The 20,119-nt window shown below is 40.7% G+C and overlaps 2 protein-coding genes across 3 annotated transcripts; one reads left to right on the top strand and one right to left on the bottom strand.

Moving 5' to 3' along the window:
- Positions 1 to 1,332: 1,332 nt before the first annotated feature.
- Positions 1,333 to 8,855, top strand: gnao1b (guanine nucleotide binding protein (G protein), alpha activating activity polypeptide O, b). Its single transcript, XM_067486487.1, has 8 exons — positions 1,333 to 1,835; positions 1,979 to 2,021; positions 5,342 to 5,483; positions 5,821 to 5,981; positions 6,073 to 6,201; positions 6,326 to 6,455; positions 6,939 to 7,092; positions 7,189 to 8,855. Exons 1-8 carry the CDS (start codon positions 1,718 to 1,720, stop codon positions 7,374 to 7,376), a joined length of 1,065 nt encoding a protein of 354 aa, XP_067342588.1. The 5' UTR covers positions 1,333 to 1,717; the 3' UTR covers positions 7,377 to 8,855.
- Positions 8,856 to 9,305: 450 nt separating this feature from the next.
- On the bottom strand, positions 9,306 to 19,874 carry cog4 (component of oligomeric golgi complex 4). 2 transcript variants are annotated; one of them, XM_067486430.1, is made up of 19 exons: positions 19,700 to 19,870; positions 18,755 to 18,837; positions 18,520 to 18,634; positions 18,005 to 18,179; positions 17,629 to 17,822; positions 16,718 to 16,823; positions 16,479 to 16,636; positions 15,969 to 16,027; positions 15,759 to 15,883; positions 15,170 to 15,288; positions 14,682 to 14,848; positions 14,407 to 14,572; positions 13,731 to 13,793; positions 13,541 to 13,654; positions 11,873 to 11,965; positions 11,712 to 11,795; positions 10,937 to 11,038; positions 10,579 to 10,707; positions 9,306 to 9,755 (listed from the first exon to the last, which is right to left on the bottom strand). In XM_067486430.1, exons 1-19 carry the CDS (start codon positions 19,832 to 19,834, stop codon positions 9,621 to 9,623), a joined length of 2,322 nt encoding a protein of 773 aa, XP_067342531.1. In that variant the 5' UTR covers positions 19,835 to 19,870; the 3' UTR covers positions 9,306 to 9,620. The 2 variants fall into 2 exon arrangements, with proteins under 2 accessions (XP_067342531.1, XP_067342539.1); XM_067486438.1 differs by lacking the exon at positions 9,306 to 9,755 and having other exon boundaries at positions 10,575 to 10,707; positions 10,912 to 11,038; positions 19,700 to 19,874.
- Between the last annotated feature and the right edge of the window lie 245 nt (positions 19,875 to 20,119).

The raw sequence follows: 20,119 nt of genomic DNA on the forward strand, positions 1-20,119 counted from the left end.
CGGTTTGAGTGCCAATAGGTATCAGCATAAGTGCAGACAAGTTACCATTTTACCATTATTATACTTGATGTACTATAATGTATTGAATAATTGCCCAGTATGCAGGAGTAGGTAAGTAGGTACAAGTCAATCCACCAGCTATGACAAATGGTTATTAGTAATTTTCTACTAAAAATATTACTGCTGTACTTTGCTGGAGTAAAATTTTAAATGCAAGTGAAGTGTAATTTGTAATATGATTGTTTTACCAGTGTTGACTGGACAGTACCTAACTGCAAATTTGAGACTGTTTCCATTTTATATACTTCATTCACCTTTTCAGTAAATATAAGCCTACATTAATCTCAGTCTAGATGCTGAACAATGTTTTTAATCAAGGAACTAGAACCATAGAAAGAAAGTTGAAAATCGATAAAGTCGCCATTTTAGGGAAAGTACAAAAGAAATAATGTCAAGTATACTCAATTGCATTTATGACATTATTGAAAATGAATTATTGATGTTTTAATATTTAAGCATGACTATTTGAGGTAATATTTACCCTTATGTAGGACTATATGTCAGGTGGTTTATTCTTATAATCTAACAATGCATCAAAATGTGTTAGTCAATTATCTTCTATATTGAGAAAATGCCTCAAAGTAAATAGCTACTATATCTGTCAAACAAAATGTATTTGAGTAGTAAGTAATTTCTATTGGAGTAAAATAAAGGGAAAATGGAAATAATCTACTTCAGTGGCTGAAATAATGTAAAAACACGTCCAATTATACTAAAGTACAGTACTTAAGTGACTGTGTAGTAACTTTCCAGCACTGCCCCCAGTGCCCCCAGTATGAATTTATCAGGCTGCAGCACTTGGCCTGTAATGTACCGGTTACTTTCTTTTTTGGTCTTGTGGTCACTGTGTCTTGAAAGGTTAGGTAGAGTTAGAAGTGTATAAGCGTATCGATGATGTCATAAATGACATCACATACATGCCTTTGAAGTTGTCTAGGAAACAATGTTTGTTTACAGCTATTTGAGTTAACGGACGGATGTGGAAGCAGTGGAAAGTGTGTAGCAGTGAAACTTGCTCTGGGGAATTATTTTGAGAAACGTTTTCTGTGGAATTACTTTGTTAGCCGCTCAATTGGACCGTGGGACTAATAAATAAATGTTCAGTGTTTGTCATACAACGATCTCTGGCGTGGATCATTTTTGGACCACCGGACACGAGTAAGCCTGCCTCTACAAATAACCTTTTTCAGGAAGATTAAACCTCGTCCGCTCTGACAGACACACAAATTGTTAGGTGAGTCTCGCGCGGACTGCCTCCTTCTCACGCGCCCCTCCCTCTTGCACTCGTGAACAGACACGGTGAAATCGCTCGCGCTCGCTCTCATCATCACCATCATCACCGCCTCTCTGTAGAGAGTCAGAGAGAGCGCGAGCTGGAGAACCCCCCCACCCCGCCTAACAACAACCCCAACCCCGCAGGCTCGAGCACAACGACCCCACCCCCCAACCCCTCTGAGAGAGGGGACGGAGCGAGAGACGTACTCGGAGTCACGGAGAAAACACCGTTTCTGGATCCCGGCTCCGTTTCGCCCTCAATCCGGGCCTAATGCTGTAGCGGACCGCGCAGGAGGAGCGAGCGAGCGACGACGCACTGATTGAGAGTCGGAGAGGGACAGGGCGGACCGGAGACGACAGGATTGATCATTCGCCTGGAAACATGGGATGTACGCTGAGCGCCGAGGAGCGCGCCGCGCTGGATCGGAGCAAGGCCATCGAGAAAAACCTGAAAGAGGACGGGCTGGTCGCCGCCAAGGACGTCAAGCTGCTGCTGCTTGGTAAGAGAAGCGCTGCTCCGCCCGGGCGGCGGGGCTGCTGCGCCGCGGTAGCGGTGCTGGCAACGGGGCTGCATGGGGCGGAGGTGCTCTCCGTGGTACTGATTTCACTGCCGGTGCTCACTCTGCCCTCCGTCTCTTCACAGGCGGCGGAGAGTCCGGCAAAAGCACCATCGTCAAACAGATGAAGTAAGTGTCTTTTTATGTTAATTTTGTCCCGCTTTCACACATCCGGAGTCAGAGGCCCGAGATTGCGCCTCTCCTGTCTGTGAGGCAGGTTGAGCCGCCATGTTTCAGGAGGCCGTAGCCCCGGAGGACTGTCGGTGACTCGAGCACCTCCTGCAGACTGAGAGTGAGGCTGCGGAGGCCGCACCTGTGACTCCCAGGGTGCTGTTCAACGCCAGGGTGCTGAAATGTAGTTAACGAGGGTTTTTAGTTGACTGCTCAGGGGATATGTGGGTGTTGTTCCTGTGTGTGTGTGTGTGTGTGTGTGTGTGTGTGTGTGTGTGTGTGTATTACTGTGAGCTCACTACAGCTCCATTAGTGAATACCTCTACTTTTAATCTTAATGGCTTTAAGTACCCGATATTGCCACGAGTACTTTGCCTATAAAGCGGATTTACGCAGAAATATGGCTTCTAAACCGGCATCTAAACCTTCCCCTGTCTAAGCTAAATCACTCTTTGATGTTTTAAAGCACTGTTGTTGTGTCCTGTAAACCTCTTAGTTAAGTTTCTAGATGTTTCTGTTCCGGGAAAAGGCGCGGTTCTTTGTATATTCCGTCCTGTGGAGCATCTCTCCCGGTCTCCGTCTCTCTCTGCCACCCATCCCCGCCTGCACAGCACTTACTGTACCCCTCCCTCCCCGCTTCCCTCCTTCCTCCTCCCCTCCATGCCCTGCTTCCTCTTCTTCCTCTCACCTCATTCCCCTCCTAGTGGTCCACAACTCACTGCTCTGCCCCTGAACTGGAGACACTAGTACAGAAAATGTTTACAAACACTTTTCACGGTTTAAGCAAGCAGCAGATGGATGGTTTTTACTACACACCATGGGTCATAAAGTTAAGATATTGCAAGATAAATCTAGTAAGCTTTGCTGTCATTTGTCTACTCATCACATGCTGGTTGGGTTTAGTTGATACAGGCTGTTATATGAGCTGAGATACAGTAAATGAAAGTGAAATCATATCTGATGCTGGCCACAAGAAAAAACTTAATAATTGTATGAGCCAAAGGGAGTTTCCTTTGAGTTTCCTGTGTGTTTGTGCTGTTTTGTTGTTCTGTGGTTGCTGTGTCTTTAACGGTCAGGTACTTTAAAAGTGTAATGCACAAGCGTACCGATGATGTCATCGGTGACGTCGCATGGCTGCGCTCAAGGTGTTTGCCTTTGAAGTTTGTCTAATCAGTTGTCAGGGAAACGATGTTTTGTTTACAGCTATTGGAACAACAAGGTACATGTTTGAACCTTTAAATGTTCAGAAAAAGTGACCAATAATAACACAGTGGAGTCATATTAGGAATTGCATTACATGAACGAAACAAGAAGTAGACTCACTGATGAGTAATATAATAATAATGCAGCGGCAGAAATATCACATTTCACCAGCCACAACAATAAAATTACTGACAGGTGAAGTAAATAACTGATTGTCTTCGTACAGTAGCACCAGTCCAGGGGTGGACTTCTCCAAAACTCCTGTGGGTTTTCCCCAGTCCAAGGAAGAATAACTAGTGAACCAGTGAAAGGGTCATGGGGGTCCCAAAGCTGACTGATCGGTGTGGGGAGAGAAGGGAATCCTGTCTGGACTGATTCCAAAGAAGAGCTATTATGGACAGATGTGTGTGTGTCGTTTACTGGTTGAAGACATGGCACCAGGAGGCACAATGGAAAGAAGACAAGCCCCATGGTAGAGGCAGTGCTCTGCGGTGAAACCTTGGGTCCTGGCATTTGTGTGGATGTTACTTTAACATGAAGAACCTACCAAAATATTGTTGCAGACCAATTACACACCTTCATGGCAACAGTATTCCCTAATGGCAGTGGAAAAACAAGTCCACAGAGGCCCCACCTCGCAATACTGCCTACGTCTTAGTGCCAGATATCAGAGGACAGCTTCAAAGGTCTTGTGGAGTCCATGCCTCAGTGGGTCAGAGCTACTTTGGCTACAAATGGGGGACCTACACGATATTAAATCTTCTGGCTTTTTTGCTGTGGCTCATTGGCGCTATAGTATATGAAGATAAAATCAGTTAAAATCTGATATTTTGATCATGTGAAAGTCGACTAAGCCATTATTTAAAGCAGAGTTAGCAAAAATACACCTGTTCCAACTTTTAAAAATGTGAATATTTACATATTTTTTTAATACAGTATAATATGAATTTGAATCACTGACATGAGCTTGGGCTTTAAGGGATATTGACAAGCACTTGAAAAAAAATCTGTGGATTCAGTAATGATAAATGATCTAAACTTTGTTAGGAATGTTTTTTTTACCTAATTACACGCCTTTAACATACATAAATGTACAAATTACGTCCTTTTTAAAACAGGGTTAGCAACAAGACCCACACACATTAAACACATATAGCACCTAAAGAATAAATGACAGAAAAGTATAAATGAGGGTTTTGTGCTACTTTCTGTAGTTTTGTTTAGCGAAGGAAGAAAAATTGGATAATCTGAATTGGATAATGTGAAGATGTTATAGGCCTTTTTGTTAGCAGTGATAATAATCAGAAATCTCTGTTCTAAACAGACCTCACCTTGAGCTGTAGAAAATAAAAACAATTTGCAGATGGGATTAAATTAATAGTAATCATTAGTTGCCGCTAAACTAATTAATAACATTTGCTGTGTGAAACTGCACCTGTGCTCCTCTCACCTGGAGGTTAATGTCTCATTTCGTAAAACAGTTTTTATTAAATCAGTGGAGGCAGTCATGCACTGGTGATACAAATATAGTAAAAACCATCATCCAGTATTAATGATCTAACGAAAGATTTGCTCAAGTTTCTATGTGGATTTTAGGTCAGTTTCAGGGGGAATGGTGGATATTTTGTAAATTTAGTATACATGAGGTCAGGGTCCGCTTGTAGATATTTTAGTGTTGACCAGATTATTTAACGGTGTCGTACTAAATAGAGCAGCAGAGTCCTGAGTAGTAGGATTGATTAGTGCTCTGAGTGATTCCACTCCATTGCCCATCATAAATTATCAATGGCTTAAATATCACATTACTGTCCAAGCACAGATCTTAGACTGAGAATGTGATCAGTCCCATTATACAATTTTAGGTGGTTCTGAGGAACAAGCTGGAGACCACTATAAAGGTATATGTTGTGCTTAACGGTGAGAAAGCAGGAATCATGAGAGCACACACAGAATAATCAAGCAGAGCTTTTATTTTGAAAAGCCACTTGTTTTGGTCTACTGGAATACGACACGTGTGACTTTTTTTGTTTAGTCCATGCTTATGTTTGTGTGCAAATATCTTTGTACCCATACAGGATTATCCACGAAGATGGCTTTTCTGGGGACGACCTGAAGCAGTATAAGCCCGTGGTCTATAGCAACACTATTCAGAGCTTGGCAGCCATCCTCCGAGCCATGGACTCACTGGGCATCGAGTTTGGAGACAAAGATAGAAAAGTTAGTGTCAACTTAATTGTCTCCCAGCTGAAATGGTCACCTCCTGACAGCTTGGAGATTTTAATGAACCCTGCACAGGGAAAGTGTCAAAGCAGAACTGATCTCTTTGAAGAGAAGAAGTTAAGACCAATTAGATGCTGGTGAAAATCTTTAAGTTAAATGTTTAGTTGATGTTCAGTTAACTCACATGGACTGGATGCTAGTCAAACTGGAAATCATTCTTTTCATTTTTTAAAATCTTCACTTTTTATTTGCTTTTGAGAGTTAATTTATAGAAAACCATTGTGGATAATGACTTATGATATAAAAAAAAACTACCACAACTGTTTTTGTCCAGGCCGATGCAAAGTTGGTTTGTGATGTAGTCAGTCGTATGGAAGACACCGAGCCATACTCTGCAGAGCTTCTCACAGCTATGAAGCGTTTATGGGCGGATGCTGGGACTCAGGAGTGCTTCAGCCGTTCCCGGGAATACCAGCTTAACGACTCTGCTAAATAGTGAGTAGAACCAAAGAACAAAACGAAACTCAATGTACAACAACAACAAAAAAGCACCAGTATCCCTGATCTTCCTCCCTTATGTCATCAGCTACCTGGACAGTCTAGACCGGATTGGGGGAGTGGACTACCAGCCCACAGAGCAGGATATCCTGAGAACCCGAGTGAAGACTACTGGTATCGTGGAAACCCACTTCACCTTCAAAAACCTTCATTTCAGGTAGCAGCAACATAGCTTTCCCACCATTGTAGCCCACAACAACTTGGATTTAATTGTTGGCATTTTAGCTTAGGTTATTTTCAGAGGTTGTTGCCCTGTATCGACCTGTTGCACTTTCTTTCAGGCTGTTTGACGTGGGAGGTCAGAGGTCTGAGAGGAAGAAGTGGATCCACTGCTTTGAGGATGTGACAGCCATTATCTTCTGTGTGGCTCTAAGTGGATACGACCAGGTGCTGCATGAAGATGAAACAACTGTAAGTGTGACTCTGTTTATACAATCTTTGTACAATTATTGGTGGGGGGTCCTGGTGGCCTAGTGGTTATATTACTCTTATTTACTTTATTAACACATTGTCATTTTTGAAAATAGATTTTAATTGAAATTATTTAAAAAACTGCCAAAATGTCAGTGTTTTTATCTCCAAACAAGCCAATTGGATTTCTGTATCACATGTCATTTAGACACCCTCCATTTTTAGATTATGGACTTTAATAAACACTGCATCTCAGTATAAAACAGCCAGCAAACGTCCAAGAGGAGACAGCCTTGTTTTAAAACATTGATAAAACCTCTATTACTTATAATAAACTGTAAAGTAGTTTATTAATTCAGCCACTTTTGTACCACTTTCAGATATACAATAGGTAATTGGTTACGCTGGTGTTTTCTTTTTGTAAGCCTACACACTCCACTTATCTGCTCACTTTAACCCTGACCTCATTTGTTCTTCCTGCAGAACCGCATGCACGAATCGCTTATGCTCTTTGACTCCATCTGTAACAACAAGTTCTTCATTGACACATCCATCATCCTCTTCCTTAACAAGAAGGATCTGTTCGCTGAGAAGATCAAGAAGTCACCGCTGACTATCTGTTTTCCAGAATACACAGGTGGAGCTCTTTTAATCACATTCCTAATGACGCTGACAGAATTTGTGAGTGTTGGTTCTTCATGCTCTCTGGTCTTTTCTCTCCATTTGTCTCCAGGTGCTAACACTTACGATGACGCTACAGCGTATATTCAGGTTCAGTTTGAGAGTAAGAACCGCTCTCCCAATAAGGAGATCTACTGTCACCTGACCTGTGCCACAGACACAGGAAACATCCAGGTAGTGTTTGATGCCGTCACCGACATCATTATCGCAAACAACCTTAGAGGGTGTGGCTTATACTGAGCACAGAGGTCATCGGGGAGAGGATGAGGCGTTAATGATAATTTTGATGATACTTAAAACACATAAATATGAAATTCTACACGTCCAAATGGACCCAAAGAGCTGCCGTCAGACACCACACTGGATTATTGCCATGATTTATTCCCTTCGTCTTTAGTTTTGATTTCAAGTATACAACCCCAGTTTTGTCTTATCAAAATGTGTTTTCGAGTTGAATGTTTCATGTTTTGTTGAGGACTGTTCCAATTGCTGGGAAGGTCGGACAAGTGGTAGCACCGGGGTTTTATTCAGCTTGAGCCATGCTCGGCAAAAGTCAGCCCAGAAATGCATTGCAAGAAGCGTGCGATGTCATTTTAAGCACAATGTGGAATATTTTCCCAACCTTTATGTGACATTTTTAAGTGCAAGTCTCAAGACACTTTCTGTACTGAATACAGCCTCCGGTGCTCCGTTTGAAGAGCTACTGTGTGTAAAAAGGTGGAGATGATGAAAACGATGTTGGAAGGTGCTGTACTTGTGGGTGAGGGTCATGGTTGGAAAGAAGGAGGCTATTTAACGTTCAGAAGGGACAAGGCTGCCCCCTCCTTCAGACCCACACATGACTGAGTTGCCTGGAGGTCCACTCTGTTTTCTCCTTTACTTTAAAGTATAATAAAAGAGAGGATTCTTTTGTTCAGAGTGGCCGTTCATTGCCATTTGCCTCCTGTAGCGTGAGGAAATGCCTATCAACCAATCATATCTCAAAAAGTAAAAAACAAAAAACAAAAAGTCATATCGGTGCCAACCATCTGAGATCAGACTAGAATCAGAAATCATAGCTCATACTGGCAACTAATATTATTTAAGTAACAGATTTAACATTTATTGATTTATTTATTTAAGCCTAGTGTCCTACAAGCCTCCTCCTACCTCCTGAAATCCCGTGCCACATATTTATTTCCTGTCATAATAAACTGGGGTGCACCGATACATGTCTACAGTTCATAGGGTGGCAGAGCAGCCGTCCGATGACACCTTGTTGTGTGTGTGGTGCTTTACCCTTGGAAGAGTCTGCGTAGAAACATGAGAATGCACAAGGAGAACAATATCATTTGAGGCAGCCTGTCGGGAGTCAGGGTTTTTTAACCCTTTTCTCCCCAGATCAGTAAACAGTGAAACATTATACCCCATCTGTCACGTTTCTCTTTTCACAGAGGAAAAGTACAACTGTCCGTTTTCACCTGTGCACCCAAAAATTTATCTTCCCATCCCTGTAACATCACCAATCACATATCAGTCCCCATATCCTATCTCCATTTTCACCTTAAAGCACCGCACTGTATATATATATTATGATTATACCAGTTTTTTTTTTTACTGTGAATGTTTTTGTGCTGCACCCCATCCTGTTTGGTAGTTTATTGGTTGCTCTCATGTGGAATGTTTGTGCTGAGCCAATCGAATGTTGTGTTTACATTAAAGCCACACTTTTCCTAACGATCCCTGTGTGCATGGTCTGAGTCTAAATACAATAACAAAGGTAAGATACACACTCACCTGCTTTAATCTGTGCAGGTTAAACCAGGAAATTAGGTTGAATATTATGAGAACAGTCCCTGTTTAATTCTTTGTATTTAGTGTGAGAAAGATTGGGAACAGGTCTTACATGGCGGTGGGACAGCTCTTTGTGAAATGTAGCGGATGGCAGGGATCAGGAGCACTGCACAGTTGCTCAATTTATTAGGTTAAAAGTGTTCCATCGTCACAGACAAGGAGCCATTCATATATTGAATGACTGGGCTGGATCAGCTGGCTGACCTGCTTCTGTCAGTTTAATGGGTATGATCTTCATTACTGTTCTGTTTCACTGACAGCCACAGAGCTCCACTTCTCAAAGTGTCCTCATTTCTTGCAGTTACAGGTTAAAAGATTGGGAGTCCCGCTGCGATATAATTACACACACTCACACTTTAATTACATATTTAACATTCTGCATATTTTACACTTAACTCATATCAAATGGTCCATCCCCACCACCTGAGCTGTAGTTCTCATAAGGACTGACATCAGCTGGATGTAGAGTAGTGTCCCAAAACTCTGAAACACTGAAATATCCTTAGAGCAATGATAATCTTTGTTTCAGACAAATCAAAACAAAAGCACAGCCGTTTGCCATCCCACATTCATTCACAGAAACCTGGATTGTGTAGAGCTCTTTACTCTTTAGAGAAATGCATCACAAGTTGGGTGCTGCCGATTCACGAGTTACAATCTCAGCCTCTTGATATCTTCACTTCGGAAGTCGATACGCAGCGCCAGAACTTGACGCACTTCTGCTGGGGTCAGTCGCCATGTCAGGGGGCCTGAATTAGGACCCCAGTAATCCAAGATCTCAGTTACCTACAACAAAAAGAGATACAAGTGATAAAAATATACTATACATTTATATTACAGTAAGATTGTGAGTAATTTTTTGAGAAAGCTATTGCATATACCCACCACAAAAAGGATAATTTGGATGTGACATGACAAAAAAAAGGATTAGCACTAGTTTAACATAACACACAGATCAGTTTTCGACACTTAAAAAGCTGAAAATGTAAATTCAGAAACATAAATGAAGCATCAGCAAACTGAAGATTACTAGATTTTCTTTGCTAAATATAACAAAAGTACATAAGTGTTAGTTTTTGAATATTCATGTAAATACATTTTTCTGTCTCTTTTACAAGAAAGGTCTTAGCGCTGCGTTAGACTAGAGATGTGTGCAGACCCCCGTGTCACATGGACACTGGTGGAGGTGGAGCTATTTATTTCCATGTATCCATGCATCCATTATCTTTAACCGCTTATCCTGTTCAGGGTCACGGGGGCTGAAGCATATCCCAGCTGTCATTGGGCGAAAGGCAGTGTAAACCCTGAACAGGTCTCCACTCTATCCCAGTTATTTCCATTAATTTTATGTGCTTCCGTTTATAAAAGTACATCATATTTTAGTAGCTTACAATACATTTTGTATAGATATTTGTAACCTCAACATAACTTCTAACTAAAGATGTCAAGTAAATGGACGCTGGAAAAATTACAATATTTATAATTGAAATGCAGTAAAGTATCAAATAGCATAAAATGGACTGTAAATTGTACTTAAGTAAATGTAAGATAAGAAGACACATTTTAGCTATTTGTGATGTATATTCTGTGTAAAACAATCTGAAATTACCCGCTCCAGGTTGAGAATCGTAGCCATTTGTGAGAGACGAGCAAACTTGTCCCTGATGGTCCAGGTGGTCACAGTGGTGAGATATGCCACAAGAGACCGAAGCTCTTTGTCGAACTGCAGCCCTCCAAGCTACAGCAAAATGAGCGACATGGTGTAAAAACAAGAGTATGAATACATTTTATAAACACTTATATTTTGTTCACAGTGGTACACAATGTAAATATTTAGAAGTTTCCTGCTTAAAATACGAAGGCAACAAAAAAAAGCCTCCCGTCATTCCTGGTCTCATTAAAAATTGTCAGTAAATGTGATGTACAGGGAGCTCAGTGCCACCTTGTGGGTGAGCTCAGCCCCTCACCCTGCTGAACGAGCATTTCAGCACAGTCTTCTCCATTTCAATAGAAATCAAACTGGTCATCAGGCTGGTGAGCGTGTCATAGATGACAGGAGAGAGGGCAGTCTGGTGGTGTGGCACAAGAAAGATGATTAGAAGCGTCAAAGAATATAGTACTTTTTACTGCACTGCACTTATTTATAGTAAGACTTATTAGAAATTAAGAAATGTGCACATATGTTTATAGACTATGGTGTTTGATGCCAGAACAGTCAATAGAAGCAGAGCTGAGATAATTAGTAGATGACTCTTTAAATCTTAAAGAAATAATATCTTTTTTAAAGAAAGTTAATCGGCAACTACTACAGAATTGTTGTAATTTTGAAAAATAAATCATTTAAAAATTACAAATATTTTAATATTTCAACAAACAAGTCAATAACATAATGAGCAAATACCCAATAATAATTGTTTAAAAAATAATATCTATTAAAAAATAGATCCATTTCAACTGAGTACAAAAGTAAAATACTGCTTTGATAATAATGCGTTAATAATTTTTATCCTGCGAGTTCAGGGTCACCAAAGCGGATCATTGTCCGCATGTTGATTTGGCAATACACAAGTATATTTATGCACCTTTAAGGTTTTAAAGGCAGGAATTTTACTTGAAATAAGACATTTCTGCTCGCTATTAGCACATTTACTTCAGTGAAGGATGTGAATAATTCCTCCACCCCTGCAAACTGTCCAATATACTCAGCAAACAGAAAAGTGACAATTTAACTGGTGCTGATACCTTGAACTCTGCCATTAGTTGCTCCAAGTTAACGATGAGCTGCTGCACCCAGGGGTCATTAGCTTCATAATCATTAAACTCTTCCTGTGAAAAACACCAGCAGTTACAGCAGCATGCTTTATGACTTCTGGTATATTTGCACAATTCTCTGCATCAGTTACCTCTTCTATGTTGTGTGAGATGGACAGGAAGCTGCTGATCCAAGGTTTGACCTGAGGCTTTATGGCCGTTGTGTTTAACTCAGTCAGACCCTCCTGTGAGACAAAATATTCAACAGTGTGTAAACGAAGACCTCAGTTAGGGATGATACAGACTTAAAAGTTAATGTATTTTGTAGTAATGTAAATTACATTATGAAAATAAAAACTAGTAAATAAAATAACTTTCCTCTCAAGTGGTGAAAGTCACGCAACATATCCAAATTGAAGGATGACCCTAATATTTAAAATTAATTAAAACCAATTAATTAGGATAATATAAAATATGTAATTGACATCATCTAGGGTTAACCTGCCAGAATGTAATAAAGAGGTTCAGAGGACTACATCATGGACGTTATGCTATGGGACAGTCCTAATCTCAGTGGACACGCAGCCAAAGACGCTTACAGTAGCACAAGTAGAGTTGAGTTATACACATTTACATCAAAGGTTCCTAAAAACACCTTGGATACATCCTAAACCAAAAATGTTTCCCCTCCTTTCTTTGTATTTTAACAGCCAAGCCAAATATGGCAAGTGCTGCTTGTGATCACCTTGCACTGACATTTTACCAAATGTTTGACCGGTTTTGTAGTAAAATGTAAGTAAGTACAATGTACAGGGGAAACTTTCTTCTGCAACAGTCTGACAAACATCCATGGCTGTTTACTGCAGTACTAATTAGACACCAGCAACACAACACTGGGATCAGCTGCTCAGTTATAACAGCCATTGCCATCAGAATGTGTTTGTTTGAAATGTGTTTATAATGGGATTTCATAAGGTGATTGGTTGTTGATATTTGAGTATTTACATCTATACATTGATGACACTTCTTTTCCAAAACAATCACAGGAAACTCAGCGGGTTGGTATTACACCCAATCCACTTTTTCCATTAATATGGACTGTTGTCCTGACTGTTGTCAGGAGGCAGAGCTGGAAGACTCGAGGGAGGCCTCACCCTTATCTCTGGCAATGGTCTCTGAGGTAGTTAAGAAGCACCTCAGAGGCAAGACACCAGGTGTGGATGAGATGTGCCCTGAGACAATGAAGGAACATTGTTGGACTGTCTTGTTGTCTTGTTGGACATCACAGCTGATAGGTGGGGCCGGTACCTGTGGACCGGCAGACTGGGGGCTGCCCTAAATAAAAAGGGGAACTGGAAGATGTGCTCTTAATTTTTGGGTATTGCATTGCTCAGCCTCACAGGAAATATTTCTGCCCAAGAGCTGGAAAAGAGGCTGAGACCAACTGTTGATCCGCAGATATTGCAGTAATGCAGATTCTATCCTGGTTGGAGCCATCTGGTCCTTATATAACATGAGAGAGAGTTGGGATTCTATTCTCTGCAACAAGTCAAACACATTTTCAGGGGGTGTCGCCCTCTAACATGGGTTGTCCCTAGTCACTAATCCCGTTTATGATATTCGTGGACAAGATCTCCACTGTACTTGGATAGTTTTGCAGCGGAGTGTTAAGATGCCAACAAAAAAGTCAATACATGAATTTGAGCTCATGGTTCATGGTGTCTGGTCATGTGGCCCCAAATAAATGTGCATGTATGTTCAGCGTTTCAAGAATTCGAAACAGGTAACAGGTAGATATTGTGACTGTGTGTGTGTCCTACCTGTAACAGATCCTTGAACATTGTTGATGTGTTGACAAGATCCGACAAGCAACTTTCAATCTTTGCATGTTCGCCTGTACCACCTCCCTGATTGAAGAGCTTAGCACAGTCGTTCTGCAAGGAACAAACAATCAGTAAAACTAAAAGTGACAAGATAACTATAAGAGAGGGAGATCGCTAGTGCTGTTACCTCAAGATTCCGCTTTAAAGTTGAGATATTTTCACTACACACCTCAACATTATTCAGAGTCACCTGAGAAACAAAGAAAAAAGGTGTGTGAAAGATTGCCGACAAGTTTCGTGAGTGTAAAAGCTCTTGTGTCTCACATTTATCCCAGTGATTCAAAATATTCTGCCTCCAGTAGCTTTTCTTTTGATATTATTTTAGACTTTTTATAGCATCAGAGAACTGGTTAGGATATTGAGACTGACAAGTTTCCTACACCATTATTTGCAGTAATAATTTACTTAAATATGCTAGTACTGCAGTTAGTCCACATCAAAACAGTTACACACAGATATACATTGTTAAAAGGTTAAAAGTGGAATCTTAGTATCAGCAATTTTTGCTCGTTTTGTCAACAGCTAGTCCAATGTATTGTGATTTTTTAAATGTTGGGATAATCGCTGGGATGCTATTGTTCTTTATAATCTGCGAATTTAGAACTGGGTTTGGAATTATTGCATAACTTAAAGTAGACAGTGGGGTCCTAGTTCTGACACCTAATGCTGATAGTAGCATTCTGTAATACAATGTGCATAAGCGAGAGGCAGGTGGATAATCTGAAAAGCTCAACTACTGTACTGCCACAGCTCTACTGATGGACTTGCATGTGTTACTATACATGGCTGGTGGTGCATTTTACCAAAAATGCTGCCTTGGCATTTTCAGTGCTCTCGATGCCGAGTGTGTTGAACTTTCCCTGCTGTAAGCTGCTCTGCATCAGACTGACGGCGCTGCTGACGCCACGCTGGATGTCCTGGAGTGTCGTTGCCGGGAAGCCCTGCCGCAGCTTATTGTACAACACCTCTCTGACAGGTGAAGACAGACAGATGGGGCAGGAAGTGGCATTTACAAGCATGAGACATGGAGGAAAAACAGTACTGAAAATGTCCAGAGTGAAAATGAAAGAGAGAGAACCTGAAGTCAGACTCCAGCACAGAGTTTGCATGGTTGATCATTGCACACAGACAGTCAATGCTAGAGCTGGATAAAGCTCTACTGATGCACTTCTTCACAATGTAGAAACAGTCATCCACCATGCTGGAAGTCAGCTGTCCCTTTTCAAATGCATCCATAGCAACAGCCTGAAGAGAATTAATGATTTCATTAGAACACTGCTGATAATTAATCAGTACATTTAATGAGGGTTAACATGTTTTTGTGTTTTTTCTAAATGCATAACACTTGGATTTCTTAGTGTTGGTGAGGTCGCAAAATATTTTTTCCAAAACAATCAATCATTCAGTTGAATTAACACCTTTCTTCCAACATAAACTGTACAAAATCACCTTTGTGAAGGAGAATTTATTAAAGAAGTCATGTAGAAGACTAGATTGATTTTAGCCAAATGTCCACAATTCATTGTAAACTGACTGCACGTGTACATAAATTTAGAAAGTGTTTACCTTGTTGACAGACTCTCTCATGTAGTATTCTTCCATTGGAATGTAGTAACCAATCAGCTCCTGCATCGTCCTACTCAGCAAACAGTGTTTCAACAGCTTCTCCACATTCTGCTGATGTTCTGAGTTTTCCAAAACGTGTGACAAATTATGTATAGAGTCAGCATCGCATTTAAAATGGGCTTCTTTGCATTGGGAAGAGGAAGGTAAGATGAGGTAATTCACATTTGTCTGCCACGTTGATAGAGAAGAATGTTGAATAGTCATTTTTGAGTAATGAATGATCTTTGACAAACTTTTTAAGTATACTTAAGTCAGTGTTCTCCCCAGTAGCTTATTTTACACACCGACTTGGATTAATTTACCCCTATTTAGGGGCAAGTTGGGTCACAGAAACAGATTTTGAAAGGTCATAACTTCAGGCCCTGTTGTCATAGATACAGTCTTAGAATTTGATTTGATAGGAGATGACGTAAAGTATAGGTAGTTTTTAAATTATATTTCTGTCTCACTTTTCCTCACCAAGAAGACGACAAATGTAAAAATTGGCTTATCTTTCCACTACATCATTGCATGTCAATATAAAATGTACCTTGTGTGATGCTTTGAGCGTCTCCAACTTCAAAGTCAGCTATAATGCGGCGACGTAGAAAGCGTAGGTAGAGTTCGGCCCGTGCATTCATTAGGGTTACTTCTGTCAGTACAGGGTCCAGCTCCCTGTCCATGTAAAACAGAGGTATAAACAAAAACATCACAAAGACGAGCACAGAGAGAAACAAAGGACCTGAGACAACACAAATACCTGGGCTCAATCCTCTCCCCGGGCATGCTTTTCATCATGCTGCTCTGGACGACCTGAAACTGCAGGACAAAGTCAAGGTCAGCGCGAGCACAGATCTGCACTATAACCCTCAAACACTACTCACCAAAAGTTGGGGATTTTCAACTATCGAGTGAAACTTCAGAACCTCCTCTAAACTTTTGAATACACATGTCCAATTGTTCCATTATTCAGTACTTATTGTATAACATGCTGTTCTCCAACAAGGTAATTGACCACAAAAATCCCACTGTGATTTTGTCATTGACATTGACGTGTACCCACTACTGTTGTTTCAGCTTTTGTTTCAATAAAATCCATTGTTTGAGACGAAGAAATTACCACCTCACGCTTTGACTTAAATGCCCCACTTCCATGATACAATATTACTTTAGCGTGAATTTTTTACATTTTCTATACATTTTACCCGAGAGTGGAATATCCCTAACTTTTTGCGAGTAATGTATTTTGCAGGTTGGACATCTTTCAAACCTTGTTGTGGTATCCTCTCTGCTGGATGAACTTGTCAACTATTTTCTGAGCCTGTTTGTCACATTCCTGCTGTAGGTGAGTGATGAGCGTGTACAGATGGCCTGGACCGTAATATGTTTCCACTATCGGCTGATGAGTCTCAATGACACGAGCGATGCCTGTAAACACACACGAACACATCAGTGGATACATTCATAGAAAAACTGAAAAAACATAGAACATCAGCCCTGTTTTCTCACCTTCCAGCAGCAGTGTTAGAGTATCTGCAAATATTAGCAGTGCTCTCTTCTCACCCAAGTCTCCTCCTATAGCTAAAAGCAGGTTTTCCTCAGCTTTGGAGGCCAGCTGTGTGAACAAGTGTGAAAAATACAGACTTTAAAATTAGTAATAAACTAAGCGCAAAACTAAAACGAAACAAAAAAAACCAAAACAAAACAAAAAAAAAACAAAACAGAAAATCGCATAGCATCAGGTTGACTGTGCAACATCAAAATTAACTAAAATTACAAGCAATAACAAGGAAGGAATAATATGAAGTCGACAGAAAAGCGGTGTGTCGGTCAGTGGTCATCAACTCCAGCAACATCAAAAATGTGCTTGCTTGTTTTACAGCTGTCCCAGGAAAACCCACTCCTTATTACCTGGATCTGTGGTGGTTAGTCAATCTGAAGGTGAATCAGTGGGCTAGGCAGGGAAAGTTGGAAAACAAGCAGGATAGGGTCTCTCAAGGCCTGGAGTTGATGACCATGGCCTTTAAACTTAGACAGCACAAAATGTAAATCTGTTAGTTCAACAGAAACTTTGCAGACATTTGAAAGCTGCACTTGGATCCAAAATCACCATCTGATCTTCATCACATTACACATAAATCACAAAGACTGAAAGATCTTTCTCAGAGTGAAAACACTGTCAAAATGTTGAGAAATATTTTGAAACACAAATACCTGTGTCATACATTTTCCACCACATTTACTCTGTTGAATCTATATTTAATCTTTTTATTGTAGTAAAAACCATACAGAAAAAAAAAACCACCAAAAACACAAAACCCTTTTTTTTGATAACTGACTGTTTAATCGCCAGTTAAACTCAGAGGAGTCACAACCAAATAAATGCCTGCTTTTGACTACAGTAGGTTGACTCTACTGACCTGACTGCAGAGATATTGACCAAAGCGGGCAAGGCCCTGCTGGTGAAGGCCAAGCAGAGGAAAGATCTTGAAAAACCTCTCCACCTGCGCAAGGTCCACTGCTGCTACAGCCTCATCAAGCTTCTCGGAAACGATAACCTTCAGTTTCTCCTCTGCCTCCTGGAGCATGACAAGACTGGCATCCACAGTACTGCCTGTACAGACAACGCAGTGGAAGTGTTAGTGTGTCTCATTTCGTTTGGTCCACACTTTGTCTACGAAACCCTACATTACAGTCGATGTGAAAAATGTACAAAAGACACAAGGCCAAATAGATCTGCAACATGCAGTGTATACTGAGCAGTATGCTGTGACAGAAAGATAGGGGGCCTCATACTTTCTTCTCCCTGTCTGCTCAGTTCAATAACTGACTGGTCCAGAGAAAGGTATCTGTGGATGTGGGCGGCAGCCTGTTCATAATCTTCGTTACGCAGAGCTGTCTGCACGCCGTCCGTGCAGAACTTAAGATCGAGGATATCATCAGTACGCTGAATGACATTATACAGTCGAGTCTACAAAAAAAGAACATTTAATAAGACATGTGAGTTGGAACATCGCTGCTTTAATAAATGCTACCTTTGTAAAACGTCTACACTGTGTCACAGTGGTGCTGACTGCAGTATAATACTGTAGTTTGCATTATGTTGCATTACTATGAAAGTTGTTTTTAAAAATAAACACAATTACCTTAAGTTTAAATGAAACATCTGAGACAGTGCTGTACATTCGATTGCATTAAATTGTAATGCTGTTACTCTCACCACCTATACACATTAACACAGCCTAAAACAACAGCCCTGTGTTAATAAAGCTGTACTTTAGGGTCTTTTCTCCTATTGAGGATCCATTTACCTTTGCCAGATCAAGCTGTTTGACTTTGTGGCTGACATTCTCTGCCAGGCTGCAGGTAAATGTGATCATGCCTGACAGCTGACTTGCATCACCTCCAATTAATTGTAGGTTAGGTCTACAATTTAAAAAAAAAAGACACACAATACATGATATTAGGGACACCGAATTTAACTCATAAACGTTGAAGCAAAGAGAATAACCCGGATATTTTCAAACTACAATATCCTGTACAAACCCCATCCTCTGCAGTGCCAGCATCTTTGTGTGAATGGCTCCCTCCTGCCCTACCAGTCGGTCCAGCTCAGCTTCCACTTCTTTCTGTATCAGCATAGGAAACAAATGCAGAATGAAAAATAATACATATACTGTGAAGTACACATAAAATACCAAATTTTGATGCATCCATAGTTTCTTTCAAATAATCAAACATAACTGGATAAAAGTGTTGTCAGTTTTGGTGTATTTCTATTTTTCTATGTATTATTATTATTATTATTATTATTATTATTATAAGACAGCATGATTGTTTGTATAGAGACCGGAAGGTCGAATTAAAACGATTGAACACAAGCTTATCAAATCCTCACATTTATTTATATGTCTGTTCTTTAAGTGTTACAACTAAAAGTAGGCCCACGGTACTTTTCTTTTTCTCCTCTAATGTGTACTTGTGTGTAAAAATATTCAAGTTATATTCCGCCACCCACCGGTAAGGTAGTTCATCCACCCTTTAGCTCTACAGCCAGGCTCAGTATGGTCTCAGAGTTATTACTAAAGTCCGGCCCAGTTAGTTGAACAATCTTTTCCACCCACTATCAAACAACTCATTTCCAACTAACTTGTAAGCAGCTGTCACCAACGTGAGCTTGGCACCTTGTGAACGTAGGTGTTATGAATTGTTTTGTATCCCGACTATTTAATGCTACCTTCTGTCTTCCACATTGCCTCGAAAGCAGTAAACAGTACCTTATCTACAGAGGCAGCGTGAAGACGCTGGTAGACCCCGATTTCACTAATTTGGCCGTAATTTAGAAAAGACTGGTTAAATAAAGAAGGTTTAATGTATAGAATGGGCTAATTCACTCAGTGGTGGTTTGAGCTAGCAGTTTCCCGGATGTTTACGTGGACGAGAACACCGAGCTGTCAAACTGCCGTTAAGGGTCGGTTTTTTTTTACGAACCTTCTCGGCGCAGAGGTGCTGATAAACTCTCTCCAGGTCTTCCAGCTCCGTCATGGCCGAAATGGTCTCCATACTCACGGAGGAGACAGACCCCGAATCGCATCTTTTCACTGCTATGCCTCCGTTGTCAGCCATCTTCCCTACAGTAACCAACGCGATAACTACTACTTTCTTGGGTTTAGGCTGCCCGGAAGTACATCATCATCATCATCATCATCCCCACACACAGAATACGCCCCAACGTTACCTTAGCTTAAACACTTATTATAATATTACCCAAAGCCACTTTATAAATTAATACGTCACCATTTATTTGTTAGTGGGTGGCCTAGGACTACCTGGGAGGCCACACTGTGGGTAACACTTGAACTGCACACGCGTAGTCCATCTTTTGTACTTGCAGGTAGGTTTTCAGGTAAA

Source organism: Channa argus, chromosome 2 (genome assembly GCF_033026475.1).
Source record: "Channa argus isolate prfri chromosome 2, Channa argus male v1.0, whole genome shotgun sequence".
Lineage (NCBI taxonomy): Eukaryota > Metazoa > Chordata > Actinopteri > Anabantiformes > Channidae > Channa > Channa argus.